This window comes from Chaetodon auriga, chromosome 5 (genome assembly GCF_051107435.1).
Source record: "Chaetodon auriga isolate fChaAug3 chromosome 5, fChaAug3.hap1, whole genome shotgun sequence".
Lineage (NCBI taxonomy): Eukaryota > Metazoa > Chordata > Actinopteri > Chaetodontiformes > Chaetodontidae > Chaetodon > Chaetodon auriga.
The window spans coordinates 14,740,589-14,763,960 of NC_135078.1; the positions used below are offsets into that span (position 1 = coordinate 14,740,589).

At 43.1% G+C, this 23,372-nt stretch overlaps 1 protein-coding gene across 6 annotated transcripts in view; it reads left to right on the forward strand.

The window, feature by feature from the left end:
* Positions 1-23,372, forward strand: part of slc20a2 (solute carrier family 20 member 2) — a 51,099-nt gene that overhangs the window by 12,536 nt on the left and 15,191 nt on the right. For 3 of the 6 annotated variants that reach the window (XM_076731035.1, XM_076731034.1, XM_076731038.1), the window contains 2 exons: positions 18,978-19,548; positions 22,483-22,623. In XM_076731035.1, the coding sequence (XP_076587150.1) occupies positions 19,260-19,548; positions 22,483-22,623 (430 nt within the window). In that variant the 5' untranslated portion in view covers positions 18,978-19,259. Of the gene's footprint in view, positions 1-9,650; positions 9,928-10,887; positions 11,242-18,977; positions 19,549-22,482; positions 22,624-23,372 lie in introns of those variants that run through there. The other 3 variants (XM_076731037.1, XM_076731039.1, XM_076731036.1) reach the window with 3 other exon arrangements.

Below are 23,372 nucleotides of genomic sequence, written 5' to 3' on the forward strand. Positions count from 1 at the left end.
AAATACTGAGAGAAGCAGAAGGGAAACGTTGTTCTTGGCCTTTGGGCTGATCTATCAGGACATGCAAATGGCATACTGTGATATTTTTGTGCCCTGTGGAAACAAATCTATGCCTTGTTACGTATAAATTGCCCCCAGAGAGTGTGTCCTTTTCCCCCCAGGAGCAGATTGGCTAAAGTGTGTGGGTGGTCCGCACAGTATTGACATTGTCTTTAACATCATTTTAGTGACTAAATATTACAGCATGCATTGATTCTCATCCTGCATCTCATTTGTTGCTTAGTTAGAGTGGGATTGGAGAAAATAAGATAACTTGTTATTTATCATGATTAGACCAGAATTTCTGCTGTGTAGGGACCCCTTGCGAGGAGTCTGTGTAATTGTGTAAGAGATGAAATGTGAGTGAATTGAAAAACAGTGAGAAGTTTTCAATTGATTTGATAGACTTCATTGACATTTTTTAAAGTGTTCTGATCATCAAGTGGACTGTGTAACTGTCAGCTGTCTGCCATTCATCATTCACAATACCCAACTGACATTTAGCCATTACAGCAAGCAGTTTTTGTGACTTCCGCCCAAAATGTCAATCAAAAACTACAGCCAATGCCAACAAGTTTTTGGCTCTCAACTTTAGGACCTGGCCTGTGTCTGAGCTCCTGATATGGCATCGGCAAATCAAGAGAGGAAAGCGAGAGAGTCCTACAAAAACTTTGATTTGGATGGAGGCAGATAATGTCAGATCGGATGCAAGCAACAAAAATGTCTTGCTGTAAATGATAAATGTCACCATATAAACAAGTCATGTGTTGTCTGTTTCTTTTGTCTGTGCCAAGGTTCCTCTGAGTTTGGTGCAGTCCTGATGTTTGAACAGGTGTGAGCTCACATGTCCATTTTAACTGCTGAAGGGTGTGACGAGCCTCAGAGATGAATACCCGGCCGACCCGTCACCGCTGCTGTTGATAATGTTACCTGCTGCCTGTTTGCATTCGATTGTACGGCAGGGCTCCATGTAAGGATGAGCAGCTGGCTGACTGGTCACTGCACACACTCATGTGACACTGCTATTTCTAGCCAAATCAGTCCTCCTCCTCACTGCCTTTAGCAACATGAGCAAGTGGTGGATATGTGACACCTCAGAAAGCAGCGAGACTGGAGGGTGGGGGCAGTTCGTCAGATGGAGTCCAGTGGTATCTATCCAGAGGCCTCCCTGCGGGATGGGGGACAGGCGAGGTAGAACAATGGCATGTACGAATGTAAACGATTCTGTACAAGATAAGAGCGAAACGAAGACACGTGCCATGAGCAGTTCAGTTGACTGTCAGAGCGTTGCCACAAATCTGTCATTTGTCCGGCAATGTTTGCACATTTTTTAGTTGATGCACTCAAAATAAACACGAGTACTGTTAGCTGACGCACATCTGTCATGCCAGCTGACAGGATGTCAAGAGATCAGGGGACAGTCATGTTGTAGTGTAGAGTTCTAGCTTGGTTTCGTACTTACTGTCATTTTCAACTCAAGTGACTCTTTAGGAGCTTCCTGTATAGTTACTGTGACATGTCATTTGACAGTTTAGGATCAAACAATCAGAAGTTCAACCCCAGAGGTAAGCACCCTCTGCTCTCCTGCATGCCCACACAGTAAATGAAGAGACTTGCTGACGTGCATGCAATTTTCACTTCATGTATTGATAACTCCCCTTTTCTCAGTGTGCTGATCAGTTACATTACCTAATTTGATTGATAGGGTAGAGGTAATTTATCCACATATTCCCACCATCTCATGATACATGGTTTCTGGTATGGCATGCCATCATTGAGGTGTCTCTGTGTCAACACATTATGATAGGATCCACATGCAGAAATCAAGTAGACGTTTGATTACATTATGGAGAAAACTAACAAGCAACACTGACCCCAATCAGTGTGATCAGTAAAGTGACATCACATACTTAATACAGCACCTCTGTTACTGACCCAGCTGGTTCATAACATGTTCGAAGTGTAAACAGCCTTCTGGTTCACTATCTTTGATTTGGCCGTTAGTGTGAATGTAGAGCAAGCTGCAGGATATTAAAGTAAATGATGTCGTTAATTTTACCTGCGTGATATTTAATTGTACGCTGTTGAGGGAATACTGCTGTGATCACACATGATAACTGCACTGAATCATGTCATTATGCTTTTAACGAGCAGCCACACACAGCATTAGGGGCAATTTTTTCCCTTTTAAAGAAGAATTAATCAGGGTATTGAAACTGAGTGGGAGATATGATTAGTGGTCTAAAACAGGTCTCGTTCCCTCCTTTTTAATCTAATAATTGTATAATTGGTCCTCTTCTCATCATCCTCATCCATGATAATCCAAACATAGAATGAGTACCATTTTGGAACAGAGCCTGGAAAATGCACTGCCACCAAAAATACTTCTGTACTACAAGAAACCCTGGGGAAAACACTCAGCGTGGTGGGTGCACAGAATAAACAGGTCCTTTCCTTGAGCAAAGATGCTTATCTGGAGTAACGTCAGGCCAGTAAACTATGGGAGACAAGGATTAAATATCGTTGAAAATCTCAAGGTTCCCTGCGCTGACCGGGTGATGACATCTTCATAATGTTTCACACATTCCAGCCTCGCTATGGCTCTACAGAAACTGACCCCCCCCACCGCCCCAGTCATGCTGCGAAGGCTTACCCAGCTACAGTCTGAACTGTAGTCAACAAACCTGTCAACATAGTCTTTACACATAAACGCATCTGTTTATGGCTTATGATAGGGTGCATGTTTTCCTGTTGCCTCAGGCTGAACTATTACTCGGTTTTACATCGAATTTGCAGTTTAATCTAAAGTCAGGAGACGTAGTGACAGACAGTTGATGTCTGAATCTCCCAGATAAATGTTCAAGAACCTGATGTCATTGTTTTAATCTCAGTGCCTCACAGGATCTGATTTGAGACCACCAGGATTTGTCCTGTCAGCCCATGAAGCTAATGTTAGCTTCAGCAGCTACAGAGCAGAACTGTCAGCATGATGAGATATCAGTTATCAACACTTTCATCATTATTACTGTAAGTGGCCAAATATTCAGCTTATCCACCAATTTAAAGCCACTCGAATGCTGAATAATATGGACTAATGCTAAATTAGTCAGTTTTTCTATAGAAGACAGGTTTACTCAGAACGTGGCTTTTGTCGAAGTGATTGAACTGGTGGAAGGTCTCAGCTGCAAACTGCATGATTTTATCTGGTTGTATTAATGGAGAAACAAAGTAAGTTTGTCATATCGTCTTTATGTGACAAAAATACAGTCTCGTATTTTGATTTTATGGATAACAAAATCAATTTAAATCGCAGTCTTCCTTCCTTAGATCATTTCCTCAAATTGCCACTAAAACAGCTAAACCCACTGATGTGCCTCTTACTGTTTGTTCGACTGCACTTTTATCTCGCTCCTCACTATGTTTTCATGTGTGTTAGCGAGGAGGCAAATTGAAACTTGTAGTGGAGAGGATACGTCTAGCTGAAGACTCAAAGTGATCTCTGCAGACTCAGCTCTGCTCTAACGGGGCTATGTTTCATACGGTGGCAGTAACTGGGTCGTTATGAAGTCATATCGGGGGGAAAATAAAATGTACAAGTGTGTTTAAAGTGGTGGATTACTTTAGGACAGGGTGCCGTATATCTCAGCAAGTTTTCAATGAAAGCAGCTGCAGCCTGCAGCTTGCAGGAGGCGCAGTAGGACAAACTAAAGGTGGCAGCGGTAAACTCTTGCTGTTGCAGGTGCAGAACATGGAGTGTTTAGACTTTAAATGGCATTTATAGCAGAGGAAGTTCTTTACATGAGGACAGACGAGGGAGTTTGAGCTTCACTGTGCCCCCTCCTGGTGGGGCAAGGCGATGTTCTGATCTGAGGCGATGGGTGGAAAAGTCTCAAGGAAATGATTTACTCCAACAGGATTAGAGGTGACCCAGGCAAACCCACCCTCCTCCCCATCTACCCTCCATCACCGGAACACCAGCAGACCACTTGTCACAATGAGTTTCCTTCAGCGTCACGCATGCTGCGACAGCACTCAGACACAAAGAAAGTAGCACATGCCACACACAGCCTCGAACAACGCTGTCCCCAAAAATACTTCTCCCTGGAGTCAGTACAGCAGCTGTATTAAAGCACTGTTAAGAATACACGGTATGAAATGTTGGTGTTTTGTAGACAAACATGTCAGTTGACGGACAGAAGCAGACATTTTGTTCTCCCGTTTATCAACTCTGATCACATGACAAGTACTGAATTTGTTGAGTACTGGAGGAGAAAAACTGCCAGATTCAGTTATACTTGTGTCATGAGGGGCCCCTGGGTCTGACCTGATTTACAAACTTGCCACACAAATGCAAAAATGAACTCCTTTTTTAAGCTGAAAGGTACAATCTGTGTGTGTGTGTGTGTGTGTGTGTGTGTGTGTGTGTGTGTGTGTGTGTGTGTGTGTGTGGCGCGCACCATGTGCTGTACACGTTCAACACAACTGGCAAACATGCTATAGATAAGACTGGTCACACAGTGCGTGCTGTGCGATTTTAAGATTAACTCATTCATTCTTCAGAGGTAGTTGTAGCAGCATGGACTCAGCTCTCCTGCCAGGCAATATTTCTACTCTGTTGACAGTCCTGGATTCAAGATTGTGATTTTGTTAGTGCTCAGATTAGTTCACTGGAAGGAAAGCTGTGCCTGTGGACTGTTCGGTTTCCATCACCGTCAGTCTTCTAAGAGTTTTTGTTGTTCAGAAATCTCTCAGCGAGAAAAGATCCTGCTGTCGCACAGCAGAAAATCAACTCGGTAAAATCTGTGTTCTCACAAATTCCTTTATTGGCTATACAAACACTGCAAGGGCATAGCAGAGATATCTTCACTAGAGGGAATACAACATATAGTCCACCTCCCAGAGTGAAGACACGCTGTGCTGAATTCTTCAACAGTTTCCTCTCCACAGTATTGTTTTCAGACCTGACCGGCTTTATGTCCCTCCCTTTTTCATGGCAGAGATTGTTGTTAATTTTAAAATATTGAGTGATGAAAGTATGTTTTATAGGACTGCTTATCATTTAATCAATTCTCTGGCAACTTTTTCTATTTATCTGTAATACTTGGTGATTTTAAGATTGACTTTTAATACTGAGCCCTAATTTTCATTTTGTTTTCTATCATTTGCACCTTAAAAAATTAATCTTGATTGTTTTTTTTTTCTATCAGTTCATAAACTCGTCCCTTGCGAGACCCCTCGATGCAATTAAGGCCAACTCCTGAAGTCGTCATGTGAAATTCCTCTTCCTGTTGTGACTGCTCCAGGTGCCATTTTCGCAACTTTCTACGGCCTATCAGCCACGGCTAATGCTAGCAGCACGTTTTTGAGCATTACTCTTAGTTTTCACCTAGAATAACTGGCGGGGTAATCCGCTGACTCACTGACTCGCAGGCCTAATCCCACCAGCCTCGTGTCTTTTTTTTTTTTTTTTTTTTTTCTTCCGCCATGTGTAGACTGTGTAAACTGAGGTTAAACGTATGGTTAATACGTGCGTGAGTGTGTGTGTGTGTCCATGCATATGTGTCCATGCAGAGGCCTGACATTCCTGCAAAGTGGTGGCAGAGCAAAGGACCCCATGTCCCCCCCCCCACGCCACGTCTCCCACTACGTGCGCACAGCAGCAGGTCTAATCAAAGCACTTCATAATACTGTTAGCTGGGTCATGTGCTGGAAGCCAGGATTAAGAGCAGGAGGGCACAGGCCACTAGATCCAGCTTAGGAGGGGGCTCTCTCTTGCTCTCTCTCTCTCTCTCTCTCTCTCTCTCTCTCTCTCTCTCTTTTCTGTCTCACTCTCTGTCTCTCTCTCTCACACATGTGGGGACACAGCCATCCAAGGTCACAAATGTCTTATTATACTGGAGTCACACACAGAGTTAATAGGAAACAAACATACATTTTCATGCTGCACTACTTGAAGAATATCCACAGTTGGTGTATTGGCTTGTTTATTTCCTACTTTCCTGAATTCTGTCCACAAGAACTTGATACTGTCATATAGGCAGCGCCTGTCCACATCAATGCAGACCCTTTAGACTCTATTTATGTGTCCAGTTGTGTCCGTTCTTAACCTTTTACCACCTGCCTGCATGACTCTTGCACCATGTAGAAGTTCCCCAGACTGCTAGGACTTTGAAAAACTACACGAATATGAATAATATATCTATGAAATACATGTATCGATGGAATAGACTGAGTGTTTCAGTCATTTTGTTCATTTTCAGAAAGCAAATCATGAAAGTAAACCAAGTGTAATATTTGGCAGAGTAGCTAAAATGTGTTTTCTGTTTGTAGTTGATTTAGATCACGCTCTACCTGCCTCCACATCAAAAGGCTGTTTCCTGTTAATCAGTGTCAAAAGGCACATTAACTCTGATTCGAGTCAATATTGTAAGACAATAAAACGTGAAAATTTACAAGTGGATGGATACTTTTTATATGCTTTTATAAGCTCTCCACCTTGGAGAACACTTTCATTAAGATTTCATTGGTCAGTCAGCAGCGTAGTGTGGATGGAGAGCAGAGACGACAAGGTGCATTTATCCCTGTTGGTGTGGACGTGGCCTAAAACATCATTCGTCATATTGGTACCATTCCTGTCTCACTGAGTCTCTTGCCCTACTTGTGCTGCATTTTCGGCACCCACTAATACCGGCACCCACTTTGCCCCAGTAACACATTTTAATACCACAGAGCATGCCAATGGTAGATTACCAATCCTAGCAGTTGAGAAAGAGGCAGGTACTGTAGGTTGGAGGTCCTGGCAGTGTTCTGCGGGTACAGGGCCAGCTCAACATTTCTCTGTTTCCACACCTAAGATGAGGAGAGATCGAGAGGGGTAAGCAGAGGAGGAAAGAGGAGGAAGGACGTTGGTGAAGGTGACACGCTTTGCTACCTATGCTGATTCTCGGAAGAGAACTGGAACTGTCCGGATAAAGCAGAGTGTGGGAGGGGGGTGAGAGAGGGGAAGAAAACAGAAAGAGGGTCAAGGGTAAGATGACTCTTACACTCAGGAACATGAAGACAGGTGGCAGAAAGGGGAGAAAACTGGATTTCAACCTCAAAAAGCCCCACTTGTTGGTAGGTACCAAGCTGGATTGTTTCGTAGACCAATGATGCCAGCCAACAAAACCGGCCCCCTTACTGTTGGTAATAAAGTTGTTGGCTCTATGTTCATCTGTGAGGCACATTTTGATTGGTCAATTAGGATCCCTGTTGTGAGCGTGCTTTATTCTCAGAGATGACTAATAGTTTCTGCCAGCCTAAAGGCTTTATTTTGGGCGCTGTGTTCTTTGTGTTGTAGCTATTTTGGTGTTTCTTTATGCATTGTGTGTGTCTGTCTGTGCTCAGCTGGACGTGTCTAGAGAGTCATGTCAAAGATGTCCCAGATTTATTAACTTATGAGGTTAAAAAGAGCTTGAAACCACATTAATTTTTGTGTTGTTCTTTCAGTCAGTTTTATCTGTGTATGTTTCCTTTATTTCTGTCCTGCATTGCTGTAGATGAGTGTCCTTTTTTTTAAAGCAGCACCAGCACAAACAGTGTAAGGACAGTAGAGTGTGTCCATCTCAGTTATTTTAAACAGTTGTACACTCGAATAGGGAGGAGTCACTTTAGTCACTTTGCCATTTCAGGGTGAGGGAGTCAAACCCATGCATAGTCTCCACTGAAACCAGAGAGAGCTGACCTTACAAGTGTATTTAAACATAAGGCTTACTCAACACTGACAGCCCGGGGGGGGGGGGCTCGATTGTTTGCTGTTGTAACACGGCTGCTTTAGTGTTGCTAAAGGCTCAGATACTTGTTCGGTCTATGGATTGTGAGACCGACATGTCTCTCATTTTGTCATCCCTTGAAACTGGATTGAAGACGGTAGCTTGTCATACTGCCATATTACTAACAAAGACTATCGATTGGTACATGCTTCTGTCAGCTGCACCTAAACGCCTGTGTGGCGTCACTTACTGATCTGTAACAGTTTTCTTCCAGACAGCAGAAGAAAGGTCTGCTGCGTTTGAGCTTCAGAAATGCGTGAGGAAAAAGTAGCTTGTGAATATACTGCACCACTTGATCAATAAAAGAGCTGAGCGACTGAAAAGCTGTTCAGAAAACAGCAAGACTAGCACCATGCAGCCACTTGTAGCACCGCCACTGCCCAACACTGATTACTGGGATAACCTTTCAGGCACTGCTGATGATTTTCATACATGCAGCTACGTTCGTGAACAATTCTGTGTTGCGCCTTTCCACACATGCTATGGCAATGTGGGAATAGATGGGATGAGGGACAGTCCAGCAGATGGCGGTCATGCAAGACTTGCAGTGCAAACTGGCATAAAACTCAAGAGAAGAAGAACAGGGGGAAAGGCGAGATGTACGCGTACAGAAGACATTTCTTATATCAGTTTCACTTGAGTCAAATACCTTATCGGTATTTTGACAACTTCCTCAAGGGGTGAAAACGACACAAAAATCTCACTGTTTCAAGTTAGAATGACGTGATCTTACCAGACCTCTGGAGCCTGCTCTTCATCTCATTAGGCTACATTAACCACCACTAGCATCACAGAACAGTTGCACTTTGGGTAATGTACCCACCAAGAAAGAAGAATGAGTGGAATAAAAAGGAGAGCGTTTCTGTCCATCTTGAGTGCGACGTTGTGAAAGTAGTGCAATGCTAAATCAGACCTCTTTAAAGTGATTGGTGCTGCAGAGAAAACTGGCAGGACACAGCCTTGTAGAGTGCGAGCGCTTAAATTGATGTTGATAATTAACTCTGAGTGGTTTATTACTATTGGCTGTTGTTTATCTTTCTGGTTGGTGGTGAGAGAGCGCCAATGACACGAAAGCCATTTGTCAGTCAATTTAATCATCAACTGCATGTTCGCAGCACACTCGAATATTCTCGCACTAATTTTCTACATAGTTTATTCTAATCCAGCAAGTCCAAACTTAAATGTACAAGTACACTATGGACACCCGAAATTACTCTGAAACGGATGCAGGCACCGCATGCTGTAAGTTCTTGTGTCAAACCACAAACTATGGAGGGAAATAAAATATTCATGAAGCTTTCAAAGGTGATTTTAGTCTCAAAGGAGGGATTGTACTCTGAGATGCTTTACTGCTGCCTTGGGACTTAAGTGATGGTGAGGAGACAGTAGGATGACGATCACTCATCTCTTTCAGGGTAAGTCAGTCAAAAAAGTCTCCTATTGATTTAGCTGCTGGCTCGCATTAATTTCTGACAGATTGCCTGTGTGCTTGTTATGGCCGTCAGAAGCAATCTGAAGGATTACCAGAGTTACTTGCTTCATGACAACCTGACAGTGCTGCAATGCAGACACACGGCGGTGGAGAGAAAACCGAATGAGTGAGAGGATTTATGGAAATGTGTGGGGCGCCTTTGAAGGTGGTGTTGAGAGCGACATGCTCTTTGCAGTCATGCGCACTGTTGTTGTCATTCTTAAGTGACCCCCCTCCGATCCGTGGAGGCTGACTGATCTCAACACTGCACAGAATGTGTGTGTATATGTGTGTGTTTTGGTTCTAGGAGACAGCGCCTCCCCACTGCGAAGCACAGAGTCAGAGGCAGCAGGTGCAGCTGACGCAGATAGGCTTTTTAGCAGGCAGGGCCAGTTGGGGGACAGAGAGGGAGAGAATGACTGAGAGACGATAGAGGGGAAACCACAGGGACTCAAACATAAGATCAGACCACTGAAGTGACTTAACAGTACTGGACAAATGAATTTATCGCCCCTATTCTAGTCCGTGAAAAGTATGTGAGAGCGAGGAGAACAGGACCTGAACTGCCCAGTGGCACCATACATTGCCTTAGCTTCAATGGTGTACGTGAGTAATGAGTGCTTTAAATATATTGTTAAATCAGTGCAAAGATTGTGGGAAGGTCAAGCAAGAAAACTGCATGATGTGTGTGAGGCAGGTGGTTCATAGTTGAGCCGAAGGTCTGGTACATTTTTCCTAAAGTTTGAAAAATAATTATAAAGCCTCGAGTTTTGAGCCGCAATTGTAGTTCGGAACAAAAACCTTCCAGAAAGCTTCAGCTCGCTGCTCTCTCTCATAGACTTCTTTGCCATTGCATTATCAGTGAGTGTTGAGGACCTGCTGTATAGGATGTGGACTCTGCTTTGTGTTTTACCAGCAATGAGCCCACAGTGACTCTGCTCGGCACTCTTCATTGTGTCAACGAGAGCCCCGTCTCTGCCGGCTCAAACCAAGTCACATAAAGACATACTGTTCAGCACGTCTTTGAAAGGGACAATTGTAGCAGAGAAAGTGACGGCTGGATCGTGGCCAGATAACAGCGTTGAGATGGTGTGTGTTCTTGTGTAAGGGCTTTCTGTGTCACCAAGAAAAAAAATGGCCCAAACTGGCCCAGCTCATTTCATCGTGCCGAGTACGTGAAGTAACAAGCCTCATAAACGAGCGTGTGACCCAGAGCTCTTTCCGTGTGTGTCAGTATTGATGTGGCAGAAATGTTCGTACGTATTGATCTGTATCTGCATCTTGTGCTGTGAAAAGAGTAACCAAGGGAATGCTAGCGCTCTGAATGCCCTTGATCCCTCTGCATGCTTTTCTCCGGCTGTAAAACACATCCACACACAGGCTCACCTCCTCTCCCTCTCATCTCCCCCCTCATTGGTTATCCTCCTCCGCAGTCATTGGCTGCCTCCTCTCCATCTGCCCGTCCTCTCTGCGCGCGGACAGCCAGTCATCGGTACGCCCTGGCCTCTCCGACGTTTGTCATTGGCTGGCGTGTGCTGTGAATGCGGATACTTTCCTTTAAGAGGCAGTCTAGACTCAGCTGGCTGCGCCGCTCTCGTTCTCTCTCTCTGTCGCTCTCTCCTGCAACACCACTACAACCTGCTGATCTCTCACTGAGCCTCTCCTGCTCCTTCCTCTCACTCCTCCTCTCCTCCTGTCATCAGCTGTTCTCTTGCACTCTCTGCTCTTAATTTTATTTTCCTGTCAATCACATGCTCACCACCCCGTCCTCATTTTTATCCCCGGTCCATTTTTTCTTTCAGATTTTTCAACCTACCATTTCTCTCTGACTGTGTTTCTCACCAATACTGTCATTTTGTCTTTGACATTCATTCATCTCCACCACTTTCTCACCTTCCACTGATGTGAGGAGACATGAAGGTGAGTGGAGTTGATTTCCGGGCTTTCAGGTCTGCCTACGTGTCTGCCTGTCAGTTGTTTGCCTTTACCATATCTCTCTGTTTTTTTTTAACTTTATAAGCCATCTGGTGAATGTGAGCACCCTGTGTCCTTGGAGGCATGGGCTGCAGTTGCGTATGCTTCAGGTGTAACAATTAGGCAGCACTGGTAGGATGCTGCTGTGAGTCATCATCTGACGCCGCATGTTCAGTATGTATGTTCGAGCTCTGGTCCTTTCAGCATGCGCCGAGAGAAGAAGGGTTAGTTGATGAGAGGAGGAGGGGGGGGTTGAATCAGTGTGTGGATAGTGCAGCCGCGTGTCAATGCAGACTGTAGCTCGTGACACAGTGTTTTGCACCAGCTGTGGCTGTGGTGCAGTGGCATCTCAGGCAAATTAATGAGCATTGTTCAGCAAGGACAGCAAACAATTAGAGAAGTGATCACAGTAAGTAGTTTGCACACAGGTTTTTCTCTACTGTCACGCACACGTTTGCTTCCAGAGGTCAATGCTGTAACAGGTAAAATGCTCTGCTCAGGTTATGATGTAGCCGGATAGTTAATTATCAGATGTGAATATTCTCCACATCCCTTGAACACTGTCCCTTTTTTAATATCTTGAATTTGTCCTCCAGACATCTTGATTAAATATTCCAGCACAAACAACATGAAGAGCTAATTTAGTATTCTTCTCTCCATGATGTGTTTTCTTTGTGTCAGTGTCCTCATTATCATTGTGCTGTTTGCCACCTGACACCCACAGGAAGAAAATGTGTCTGCCAGAAATAATCCTCAAGAGCATGTTGCCTCACAGAGTGCATTGCTTTTCAAGTGTTTTTTATTTAGGGTAGCTTTTATAGATGGGACAGTTTATTCCAAGCCCAGTGTGAGATGCTGAATGGTAAATGGACTGCGCTCACAGGATATAGAGCTTTTCTATCTTAGCAGACAAAGCCCTTTACTCACACACACACACACACACACACACACACACACACACACACACACACACACACACTCCTGCCATGCAAGGTCTGGCCTGCCCATTGGGAGCAATTTCAGGGTCATTGTTAACATGTGGACAGGAGGGGCAGGGGATTGAACCGCCAACATACAGTGTACCACCTGATCTACCTCCAGAGTAACAGCCACCCCCACATATTAAAGTTCGTGTGTTGTAAACACCCAAAGTACAAAATGTCAAGAAGCTAATTATAGGAAGAAATGGTAGGAATAATGAGGTATGGAGTACAGGTATGTGCTTCTTAAAAGGAGATCTCCATCAATTACCAATCTAGCATCGTCAGGAGTGCCGGGACATGCATTCCCATTCCCTCATGAGTTTCTAAAAGTGGTAGCTGCCATTTTAACAACACCAAAACAACATCATAATAAATTATCAATAAAAAACCTAATATAAACATCTGTATGACAGTATTATCCAAGGTATCAACACTAAAATACAGCTGTTGCTGTTTCCGCTGCATGGTATGGCTAGACTTGACTCTTTTTTTGGTTTTCTGTTGTCAAAAAGTCTTGGATAGCACCTGATTCCTGGTCCTTTTATTGGTATCGGGTACCAAGCCAGCTGAGCTGATAATGATGGGTGAAGTGAAAACACTACAGGCGGCTGATTGGTCAGAGAGAGTCGTCATTAGAATCGCCAGTTGCACGACACGGACATCCTGCATGCCAAAGTGTGACTGCGATTTTTTTATTCACTCGACATAGACTTAAAAGAAAATGGCACCCTGCAAAACCACATGGTCGTCAGTGGACGAAGTGTAGGCGTTCCTCTGTGTGGTTGCTGATGAAAGGGTCTGAAAAAGAAAGGACTTGGTTTTGTCGCGTTGGATATGACCATCGGCTAAAGAATCCCGCCTACACTGAGGGGCTACCAGCTGCAGTGGAAAACAGAATTGAGAACGGCACCTGGTACCAAAAGTCAAACCATGCAGTGGACAAAGTAAACAACTGTAATCACCTCAAGCAGCTCCCACGTCCCTGGTGGTCTCAGGTTCAGCACCTTGGACAGCGGTCGTGACTCACTTGTTACAAACGATGCACCTGAGCTGAATAGGGAAGCTGAGAGTTACACTCTGTAGGCTGATCTATTCATTATCTCAAACCGTTATCATAGCTGTGCACCATGTTGTTCTGGTTACATTTTCAATTCACTGTAGCTGTGATCCAGATGCCTCCAGACAGATAAAGCCAAATTAACCTGCTGCCCCTTGAAAAGGAAGAAATATGCGCAGGGCTCTCCAACGGACAGCTTGGAACTGACTCATTATCAGTATTTTAATTCCACAGTGGACTCTTCTGTTGTGTGTTAGAAATGATAATTTCCTGTGAACTTCATTTTATTTTGTTGCAAAAGCAGCTGGCATGCGATATGTGCATGCCTAAAAAACTATACATTAACTTCCTTAACAATTCAAGACATGTTTCATCCTTACGTGAGGGAGTTACCTGCATGTCATCTCAAACATCTCTCCTGAACTGTTTGAGCTGAGTCATTTCTTCCTCTGGTAGCAGCTAACCGTTTCAAATGAAATTCAGCATTTTTGGTTTCATCTCCTCTTTGTTGTTCCGCATCCCAGTGACCAAAACAGCAACGTAATCATGTAGTGCATTCTCACCCAGGTAGCACGAAGCGGCTGTGATCACTGCCTGTGAATCTGTATTATGGCATTGTGTAGACTCGAGACAAGACTGTAGATAAGATAAGATAAGATATGATAAGACATAACTTTATTAATCCCCTGCCGGTGAAATTACTAGGATAGACAGCAAGCAATAATAGCAGGAATAAAAAGGAGATTTAGAAGGGAATAAAAAGTAAACTACAATAAATAAAAGGTTAATGACATGTTTAATATCTTTGATATTTTGTGGTGTTGTTATTTTTTTCTTTTAGGCTAGTGGTGAGGAGCAGAATTAAAGAGGAAAGGAGAAAAAGATAGCCTTCGCACAGGTTGTGTAACATTTTATGCAACTCATTTTGTATTTTATTCTATTAATTCATGGAGCCTTTATAAGCTTTTACTTTCAAAGGAGAAGTTTGAAGGTCCCAGTGAAGCATTCATCGGAGCAGTGCAAGCACTCAAACGTCACAGAGCCGGACTGTGCAGCCCGAGATGCAGTTTAGCCAATCAGTGTGCAGGAAATCCATTTCACATGAGCTCTGTTTAGCTTGCATCACACACATCAATCTGACACTGAATCTATGGCTCATACTGTGTCCTTTGAATTGTTGCTCTGTGTACAAATGGACGTCTATAGGAAGTCAGGGCAGGGTTTTACCACTCAAGGACACAAGGTCATACACCTCTTCATCCGTGAGGACGTATAAACATCCCCAGGCTCTGTTTTCCATGTTCAAATTGTAACATTTTAGACATTTTGATGTGTTTTCAAATCGCGCACACGGCAGATGTTGAGAGCAGCGGAAGTGTGGATGTGTGATGTAGTTCTGACCTCAGTTTGGTGGTGAATGACAGGGACAAGTCAGGGATGTCCAAGAAGGAGGTGAAGCAGTCTGTCTCTGCAGCCACCACATTTCGAGGATGTGCTGCTAGTTACACCCTGAGGCGGAGCTGTGTATCATGAGAAAGCAGGATTCAACAGAGAACTTTGTGTAGTTCATTATTTATGTTTGATTTTGTAATGTGGACAGAAATGAGTACTAAACTGTGGTCTATGCTGTGTGCAGAGGATCTGTCAGACACAAGAGACCTCAACAGAATATATTCAGAGAAGAAACCCTTCAGCTCCGAAGACATGCATGTTCAAGGAATAGTTTGACATCTTAGGAAATATTTGCTTTGTTGCCCAGAGTCACATGAGCATAGATACCACAATCATGTCTGCTATACACAGCAGCCAGTTAGCTTAGCTTTGACAGAGCTAGGCTAGCTGTTCCCCTGTTCCCAGTCTGTATGCTAAGCTGCTGACTGTAGTTTCACATTTATCCAACCTGCTCATCTAACTCTTAGAGATTAATTAATTATTCATAGTGCTGTCTAATTATTAGGAATATGTACGTCACTCGGGAGCTGCTGGAGTTGCCCTCCATGGGCTGCACTGTGCATCCCCACTGCCTCTGAATAGCTCCAATGCAGAGACAGTATTCACCTACAGGCATTAAATTAAGTTTAGCTTGTTATATTTTTTTTTAATTTGGATGTTCTCGGGACGCTTAAGCTACAGTAGAACAAATTTAAAAAGCCTATTAATTTCCTCCAGAAAGAGAAAACTGAAACTGGGTGAAGGTTGAACTACATACATATTTTTCTTTAATTTTCTCTCAGACTTTTTTTTTTTCCATTCTTACATGGACTGTTTGAGTCTCCTCTGCAGCACAGCAGTCAGCCAGTTCTCCACAGCTCACCACCACGCTCCTCTCACTGTACACGCTTTAGTCCTGGAGAAAATAGTTTTTATGTGCACAACTGGGAGCAGCGGTGTGCGAGCAGGTGTTCATGTGTGACGGCCGGATGAGGTCCTCAGAACGGACCGAGCGTCAGCTGCAGCTGTCCCGTTGACTTTCCCTGTTTAGAAAATTGTAGACCTATTAAAAAGGCCTGGTGCTTGTGTGCAGGCCCACACTCGAGCCGCTCGTCTTTCCTCCCTCTCACAGACACACACTCGAACGGCGCGCTCTCTGTCGTGTTTGGCCGTCGCAGAGATTGTTTCCTCTGCGGAGTCTCTGCTTCTGCTTGGTGCACGGCCATGTTTGACTGCGTGGTCGCTTTGTGGCGGAGGTGTTCCCCAGATTAAACATTTACACGACGTCTTGTGTTAGTCCTTTCAAAGTCAATACACTGACTGGAACACATATTATTTGTGCAGCACTTCTCAAAGGTGTTAAAGAGGTTTTTAGGCAAGAAGAATATTGAAAAATAAATCAAATTATTATGAATTGAGGTGTCAAAAATATTTGTGCCCAAAATCTTTAAATACTGGATGTCATTTGAATGTTTCTACTCGCAAGGGCCAACTTTTCGTGACATGGAGCACTTGAGGATTCAGTTGAATTGTGGAGCTTCAGATAACGATAACATCCCCACGTAGGATTGTCTTGTTATGTTTGATCATGAATTATTAACTTTAGTTCAACTCTGAATCGCAGTTTTATTGACAAACATGAGTTTATGACTTCAGTTTATCAGTCTCAGTCTATTACTCTCAGTCCAACAGTCTCAAAGCTCTGTCTGAAGACGTCCAGGAGCCCTGATCCCTCGCTCTGATCCTTCGCTCTGAGCTCTTTCTGGAGGGAAAGCAAGTGAAAAAGAGAGTTCCCCCGCAGGGATCACTGAAGTATCACATACTTTTCACTCAGTCTTTTTGAGACCTGGTAGCCTCTGAGCTCTCGTTCCCCCCGTATAAAAAAGAACTGGCAAAGGATCTGAGGAAAATGAAGCACGTCAGTTTCGTTTTTAACCATTAACAATGTAATAACGTTCAGTGTCACTTAAGGTTCTGGATGCTGATTCAGGGAGGTCTTGCTCGGACCTGATCAAGAGACAAATTTTTATCATCTTTTTATGTGTGTGTTGTGGTTCAACAAAGGATAAAGGATAGCAGTATGTGACCTCAACTGTTCCAGATGGAGCTCTTGGTCGGGAGGAGGGAGCCATAACTGGCCGCAGGCTATTTGGAAAAGAGCTGCCTGCCCCCACGCGATGAGGAGCACACAGTCGGTTCATGCCGAGAGAATGTACTCGTCTGGCCTTCAAGCTGTTTACGTTTAATGCTCCCCATTAACAATTGGCTTAACCATAGAAGGAAATGTGCTGCCATTAACCCCTATGAAATGACTTTGATTATGTGGCAGAGACAAAAGGAAAAAGAGGAGAAAGAACCCAGACCAAGTCGTTTGTGGCGTAGAGGTTTCTCGAGGACCACCAGAGGCTTCAGTGTTGGTGGCCTCACCAGCCGCCTCGAAGGCTTGTTGTCACTGTTGGGATGGAAATGAGCTTTGTGGAACTTTACTGGGACGTGGGAAGCTGTTCGATCCCATGTGATCAACTGATGCACTCAACGGCTAAATTATTTTTATCACTGATTAATACGTTGCTGAATTCCGTGATGAATTGATTGATCACTGCATGCCTGCTGCAGTCTGCTACAGTCATGGGTTATGTCTTCAAATTGAGAAAAGCAGCAGATCATCACATTGTATCAGCAGAATAAGGGAATTGTTGGCGTTTTCTGATTAATCAAATACTCGTTTGTCATTTTTTATTTCCAACATACTTTAATTTATCCAGCCCAAGAACAATCACACTGAGTTTCACCCTGTACTTAACAGTTGCTAACATCTGAAATAATTCTCTTGCCATCCCTTTATTTATTACATTACTTCTTAATTAGCTCATGTCACAGCTGTTTAGGTCTGTGTACACAAGTCGCAGGCTTGTTCATTTAGTAGTTTTCCCCTAAAGCCTTGAAACTCGCTGTTGTTTGTGTCAGGTGTTTGACCAAAAGTCAAGTGCCCCACTGAAAAAATGGAGCAACTAAGAATTGTGAATAGTCTGCATAAAAAAAAAAAAAATGTCATTTCCTACTTCAGTGTCTGCATGAACTTAAATATTTGGTGAATCATGTGCATTGCGTTTATGAAATTGAGGGTCACCCCCAGATTTTTAAGCACTGAGAAGTAAAAAGCTGAAAGACGGTGATAATGATTCATGTTCTCTACTGTAGTATCAGTTTACTTATCTGACCCCTAAAAGTGCAGCTTTGTGATCTGCTCCCACCTCTAGCAGCAGTAAAACACCACTGCTGATGCTCTCACTGCATTGCAGTCTTAACATAAATCCATGCACTTTTTTTTTTTATTTTGTACTGCAGCAAAGCCTTCGATTTACTTTAAACTTGTACTCCAAAACTTGCGTGTACCTTTGACTGTCACTGTCTCTTTGAGCCGTCGAGCCGAGGCTGAAAGAGCGAAAATTTGGAAGGGTAATGTAATTTGCCATGCAAACATCCACGAGGCTGTCAGACATTCCAGGAAGTGCTTTAATATCGGGGTGTAACACATTCGATATCTTCGGTAATTCTGCCTATTATCAGTTTTTAGCATCACTGTCAGACATCAGCATGGTGGTTAAGATAGCGTCATGGTCGAATATGGAAACTCAGTGAATTAGATATTCTGTCAAAGGCTACCTGGATGTGTGTCAGAGGGGAAAACCTGTGACACAAAATCAGATCTGGCAGAGACGTCAGCTGCCCTGTTGTGCAGGGAGAAGGTGTTAATAGTGCACTCTAATGTTGGGAGCATTACTCACATCTCACTCTGGATACTGTGGTCTTTTAATAGAGTCAGCACTGTCAGCAGGGCCTCTGGAACCATCTGATTTAATTCCTTTGAAGTGCAGACTATGATTTCCTATTGTGGCAATCGGAGAGGTCCTCAGCTTTCCCTGCTGGAGTGCTCCCCCAGATTCATCAGATCTGCGCTGTCATCCTGAATCCTTCAGTTTTTTGGGGATGATTTTTTTTTTTTTTTTTGTCCTCTGCTCTCATAAGCTCTCCTCCTCTCTCTCTCTTTCTCTCTCTCTCTCTCTCGGTCCCTCCCCTCCTTTGTTTGTCGGTTTTCTGAGGAAGTCAAAGGGAGGTGTTGCCAGATGGTAGCCACTGTTGAAAAAGAGTAATCATGGCTTATGACACTAATCTGTTTCTGTGTCTCTTCTGTCTTGTTTCTCTCGCAGGTGAAGGACCGTGCAGACACGCTGTCTCACACTAAGCTATGGAATGCTCTCTGCACCCACCATCACTAGTCTCCAATCTTTGGACTGAGCTCCAGACACTTAGTTAGCAGCAGTGCTTCTCCCCTCGAACTCTTTATAACCAGGGGACGAAGAAAAGGAGCGGGCTTCACAAGTCCTCCTCAAAACGCACACAGCACTTCTTGTTTTTTTCAGTTTTTTTTAGAATATTTAAGATTTAGGTTTTTCTCTTCTTGGATTTTTGCCTGGTGAAATCATATCAAGATGGATCTGGAGGCGTACCTGTGGATGGTGATTATCGGCTTCATCATTGCCTTCATACTGGCCTTTTCAGTGGGTGCCAATGATGTGGCCAATTCCTTCGGCACAGCGGTGGGGTCCGGTGTGGTCACGCTGAGACAGGCCTGTATCCTGGCATCGATCTTTGAGACGCTGGGCTCAATGCTGCTGGGGGCCAAAGTGGGCGAGACGATTCGAAAGGGCATCATAGATGTCAGCCTGTACAACGAAACGGTGCCCGTACTCATGGCAGGGGAGGTCAGCGCCATGGTCGGTAAGTTGGACTAAATTTTTGGCAACTGTTTTGACAGTTTGTTAGTCATTTCAGTCATTTTTCGAGCAAAAATGCCAAAGATTCTTTGATTTCAGCATCACAATTGTGAGGATTTGCTGCTCCTCTTTGTTATATATGATGGCAAACTGAATATCCTTAAACAAAACCAGGAATGTGAAGACACCACCTTGGATACAAGAGAATCATTGTGGATGTTTTTCACAATTTTACAACATTTTATGGACAAAACAATTAGTCAGTTATTCAGAAAAAACAGTAGGCAGATTAATCAATAGTGGAGATAAACAGTGGGTGCAGCAGTGAGTCATGTAGTTGCTGATTATGTTGTACTCTTGACAAAAGTACTGCTGAACCGCTGCTGCTTCTTGGCTCCATCATTCAGTGAAACCAGACTGGTGAGAACTGCTGAGAAGTGCTGCAATAACTGATGAAATCCAAGAAGTAATAGTCAGTCTCACTAATGAAGAATAAACACTCTACATTAAATCTGAAAGAATGAGTTGATCAACAGAAACATAATTTATTAAAATATTAAGTCAGTTTTTCAAAGGTAAAATCAGCCATTTACAGGTTTTTAAATTTGAGTGTTTGCAGCATTTCTCCAATTTTAAGTCTTTGTTAAGTGAATATTTTGGACTGTCCCAAAAAAGTTTGGACACTGTCTAAAACAAATAAAACTAAATTTGATTATTTGCCAACCAGCCAAACAGTACAAAGACAATATATTTAATGTTTTACCTCATTAACTTCATTTAATTTTTCTAAATGTATACTTATTCTGAGCTTGATGCAGCAACATGTTTCAAACAGGTTGGAACAGGAGCAACTAAAGACTGAAAGTTGTGGAATGCTCCAAAAACACCTGTTTGGAACATTCCACAGGTAAACAGGTTGATTGGTAACAGGTGATAGTATCATGATTGGATATGAAAGGGGCATCCTGGAAAGACTCAGTCGTTCACAAGCAAGGATGGAGAGAGGTTCACCACTTTGTGAACACATGATTGTATAAAGGAGATTACTGCATGGGCTCAGGAACACTTTGTAAAAGCATTGGCAGTAAACACAGTTTGTTTGTAAATCACTGCATTCTGGGGGGTTTTTTTGTACAGCGTCCCAACTTTTTGAACGCAGGGTTGTAATAAAATAATTAGTTGCAGCCCCAAAAAACATTCAGAGAAACCTCTGAGTGCCACTGTGTACATGTGAAAAGTGTTTGCATGGTGCCCCTCTGGTAAGCCTTTGCTGTTGACGTTTGAGAAATTAGTTACACAGATGATGAGAGACCCTCAGTATCTAACTCATAACCACATGACAGGAAAGGAGAGCCAGGATTCAGCAGGTCAAAAATGGATATCAGGACTGAAACAAATAATTAAAAATAGGGAAAATCACAAGTTCCTACAGCCCAAAGTGATTTCTTTTAATTGCCTGTTTTGTCAGAACAACAGTCCAAAAACCAAAGATATGAACGTCACAATGATATAACACAGAGAGAGAGCGGAAAATCCTCTCATTGAGAACCAATGGCATTGGTTCCGTTTGGCATTTCCTGCTTAATAGTAATATTGAATTGTCCACATTGGACAGATTAGTTTTGCAGATTAGTTTTCTGTCCAACCACTAACAGATTAATCAGCTCTGACATGTTGTTCTCTTTCTATTTTAACATCATTTACACACTAAGATTAGTACGCGCTTGTTTTAACAACCACTCGGATTTATGGGAGATGTTCTGTCCTTTCAGAGTTTCAAAGCAACTCCGAAAAATCTGTCTTTAGACGAACCTCGTGATGTTTTAGTCACGTTACTTCACGTCACGTTAACTTACCTCGCGCCATTGTAAACGAGTTGCTTCCTCACATTAAAACACATTTGCGGTGAAGCACGAGCAGCAGTTGTTGAGTATCAGCAGTGGCTTTACTCATCAACATCAGATTACCTCAGTAAATGAATGCTGCAGAACAGAAAACAATGGGGCTCCCGTTGAGACAATGCCTTTTTAATGAAAGAGTGACTGCAGGGTGATAAATCAGCTGATATTACACACAGGGGATCCCGTGTCGCAGGAAATTCAGGTGTGGCAGAAGGCCACCAGTGAATGTTGGGGAAACACTGAACGGTTTTTCTTCATGTCTAACAGGAAACAGTTTTCTCTGCCATATTGTTTCTGCAGAATTAGAAGAAATTTGAACTCCTTGATTCGATGAGATAAAAGCAGGAAAACACTTCCATTGTGTCCAGCAGGAGTTCACAGAAACAGCGCAGTGCAGAATATGCTGAATGTCTAATGCAAACCTCCAAGCCTGCGAATAAGACACCGAGGTCTTTTTATTCAAATAATGGACTCTGTTGTTCAAGAATAACAAACATACGTGCACCTGTGGGAAAATATTGTTAGCAGACCCTTTTTGTCTGGATAAATGAAGCATTATTGTCTGTGTTTGTCGCTTTCAGCACATGTCTACAGATTCATCTTTGCAGCAGCTTTCAGTGCATTTCAAAGCATGCTTTTGTCTAAACTGATATAATCCCATGTGTTAACATGGCTGGAATTACTGCATCTCATTGAGGAACGGCAGATCTGTGGTCTCTCAAAGCTTCTCTTGTGGTGATGGAGGGTAATGAGACTAAACACAGGTTCATTTGTCTTTACACACAATACAAACTCGAAGTGATCGATTTGAATTTCAGTTGTACCGTCCCCGAAGATATCACATGTCCATAATCCATTTGGAATATTCTCAAAAAGACAAACAGTCCGTTGTACAGCCTCACTATTCGAGCACAGTAACACAGTCAGTGTACGCTCTGCTGTTTTCTGTAGTTACAGCTCGTCTTCTCCTTTGTTCCAGAAGTACATCTCTAACTGAATATGAAACATGTCTGAGATTTGTGTTTTTTTGTTCACAGGGTCAGCTGTCTGGCAGCTAATCGCATCCTTCCTCAAACTGCCGGTCTCTGGGACTCACTGCATTGTTGGCGCCACCATCGGCTTCTCCATGGTGGCCATCGGCACCAAGGGAGTACAGTGGATGCAGCTTGTCAAGATTGGTAATGGCTTGGAGCTCTGTGAGACCTGTGTGCTTACTGTACACGGGTATATTTATGGTGCTCACATACAGAACATTTTACACAGCGTTGCCAGTCAGAACTGACAGAGTATAAATTAAATATCACCACACTGAGATACTTCCTGTACAGCTCAGTGGAGTTTGACTTCAGGAACGCTTTTTTTCGGCTCTGTAAAACACACAGTAATCATCAGAGTATGTTGTCAGCGAGAATGACTCCCTGGACCATTTTACACAGCGAGCAGTCTGTTTTAGATGAGGCAGAGCTACCAATTTCTCCACCATGAGGGGTCTCAATAGACCAGCATGCAATGCAGCCACAAGACAGACTTAGAATAAACTCAATTTACCTCAGATGGAAAAAACTATCCACCTGCATGTATTAACCACAGCTTCATTTAAGAAGTCCACACCTGTTCCTTAAGGGTTGAAAGTCATTCAGTGATGGTGGTGCAAAGTAACTAAGTACTCTTACAGTTTTGATCGATACTTGTACTTGAGTATTTCTATTTTCGGCTACTTTACTTATTGTAAACTACGATTCAGTGGCAAAATACTGTACTTTTTACTCCACTACATTTATATGATAAATGGTAGTTTTGGTACTCTTCAGTATATTTGGGTGGTTATACTTTTGTGATTTGAATGCATGGTTTTTACTTGTAACAGAATACTTCTACACTGTGGTATTACTACTTTTACTTAAGTACAAGGTCTGAGTACTTCCTC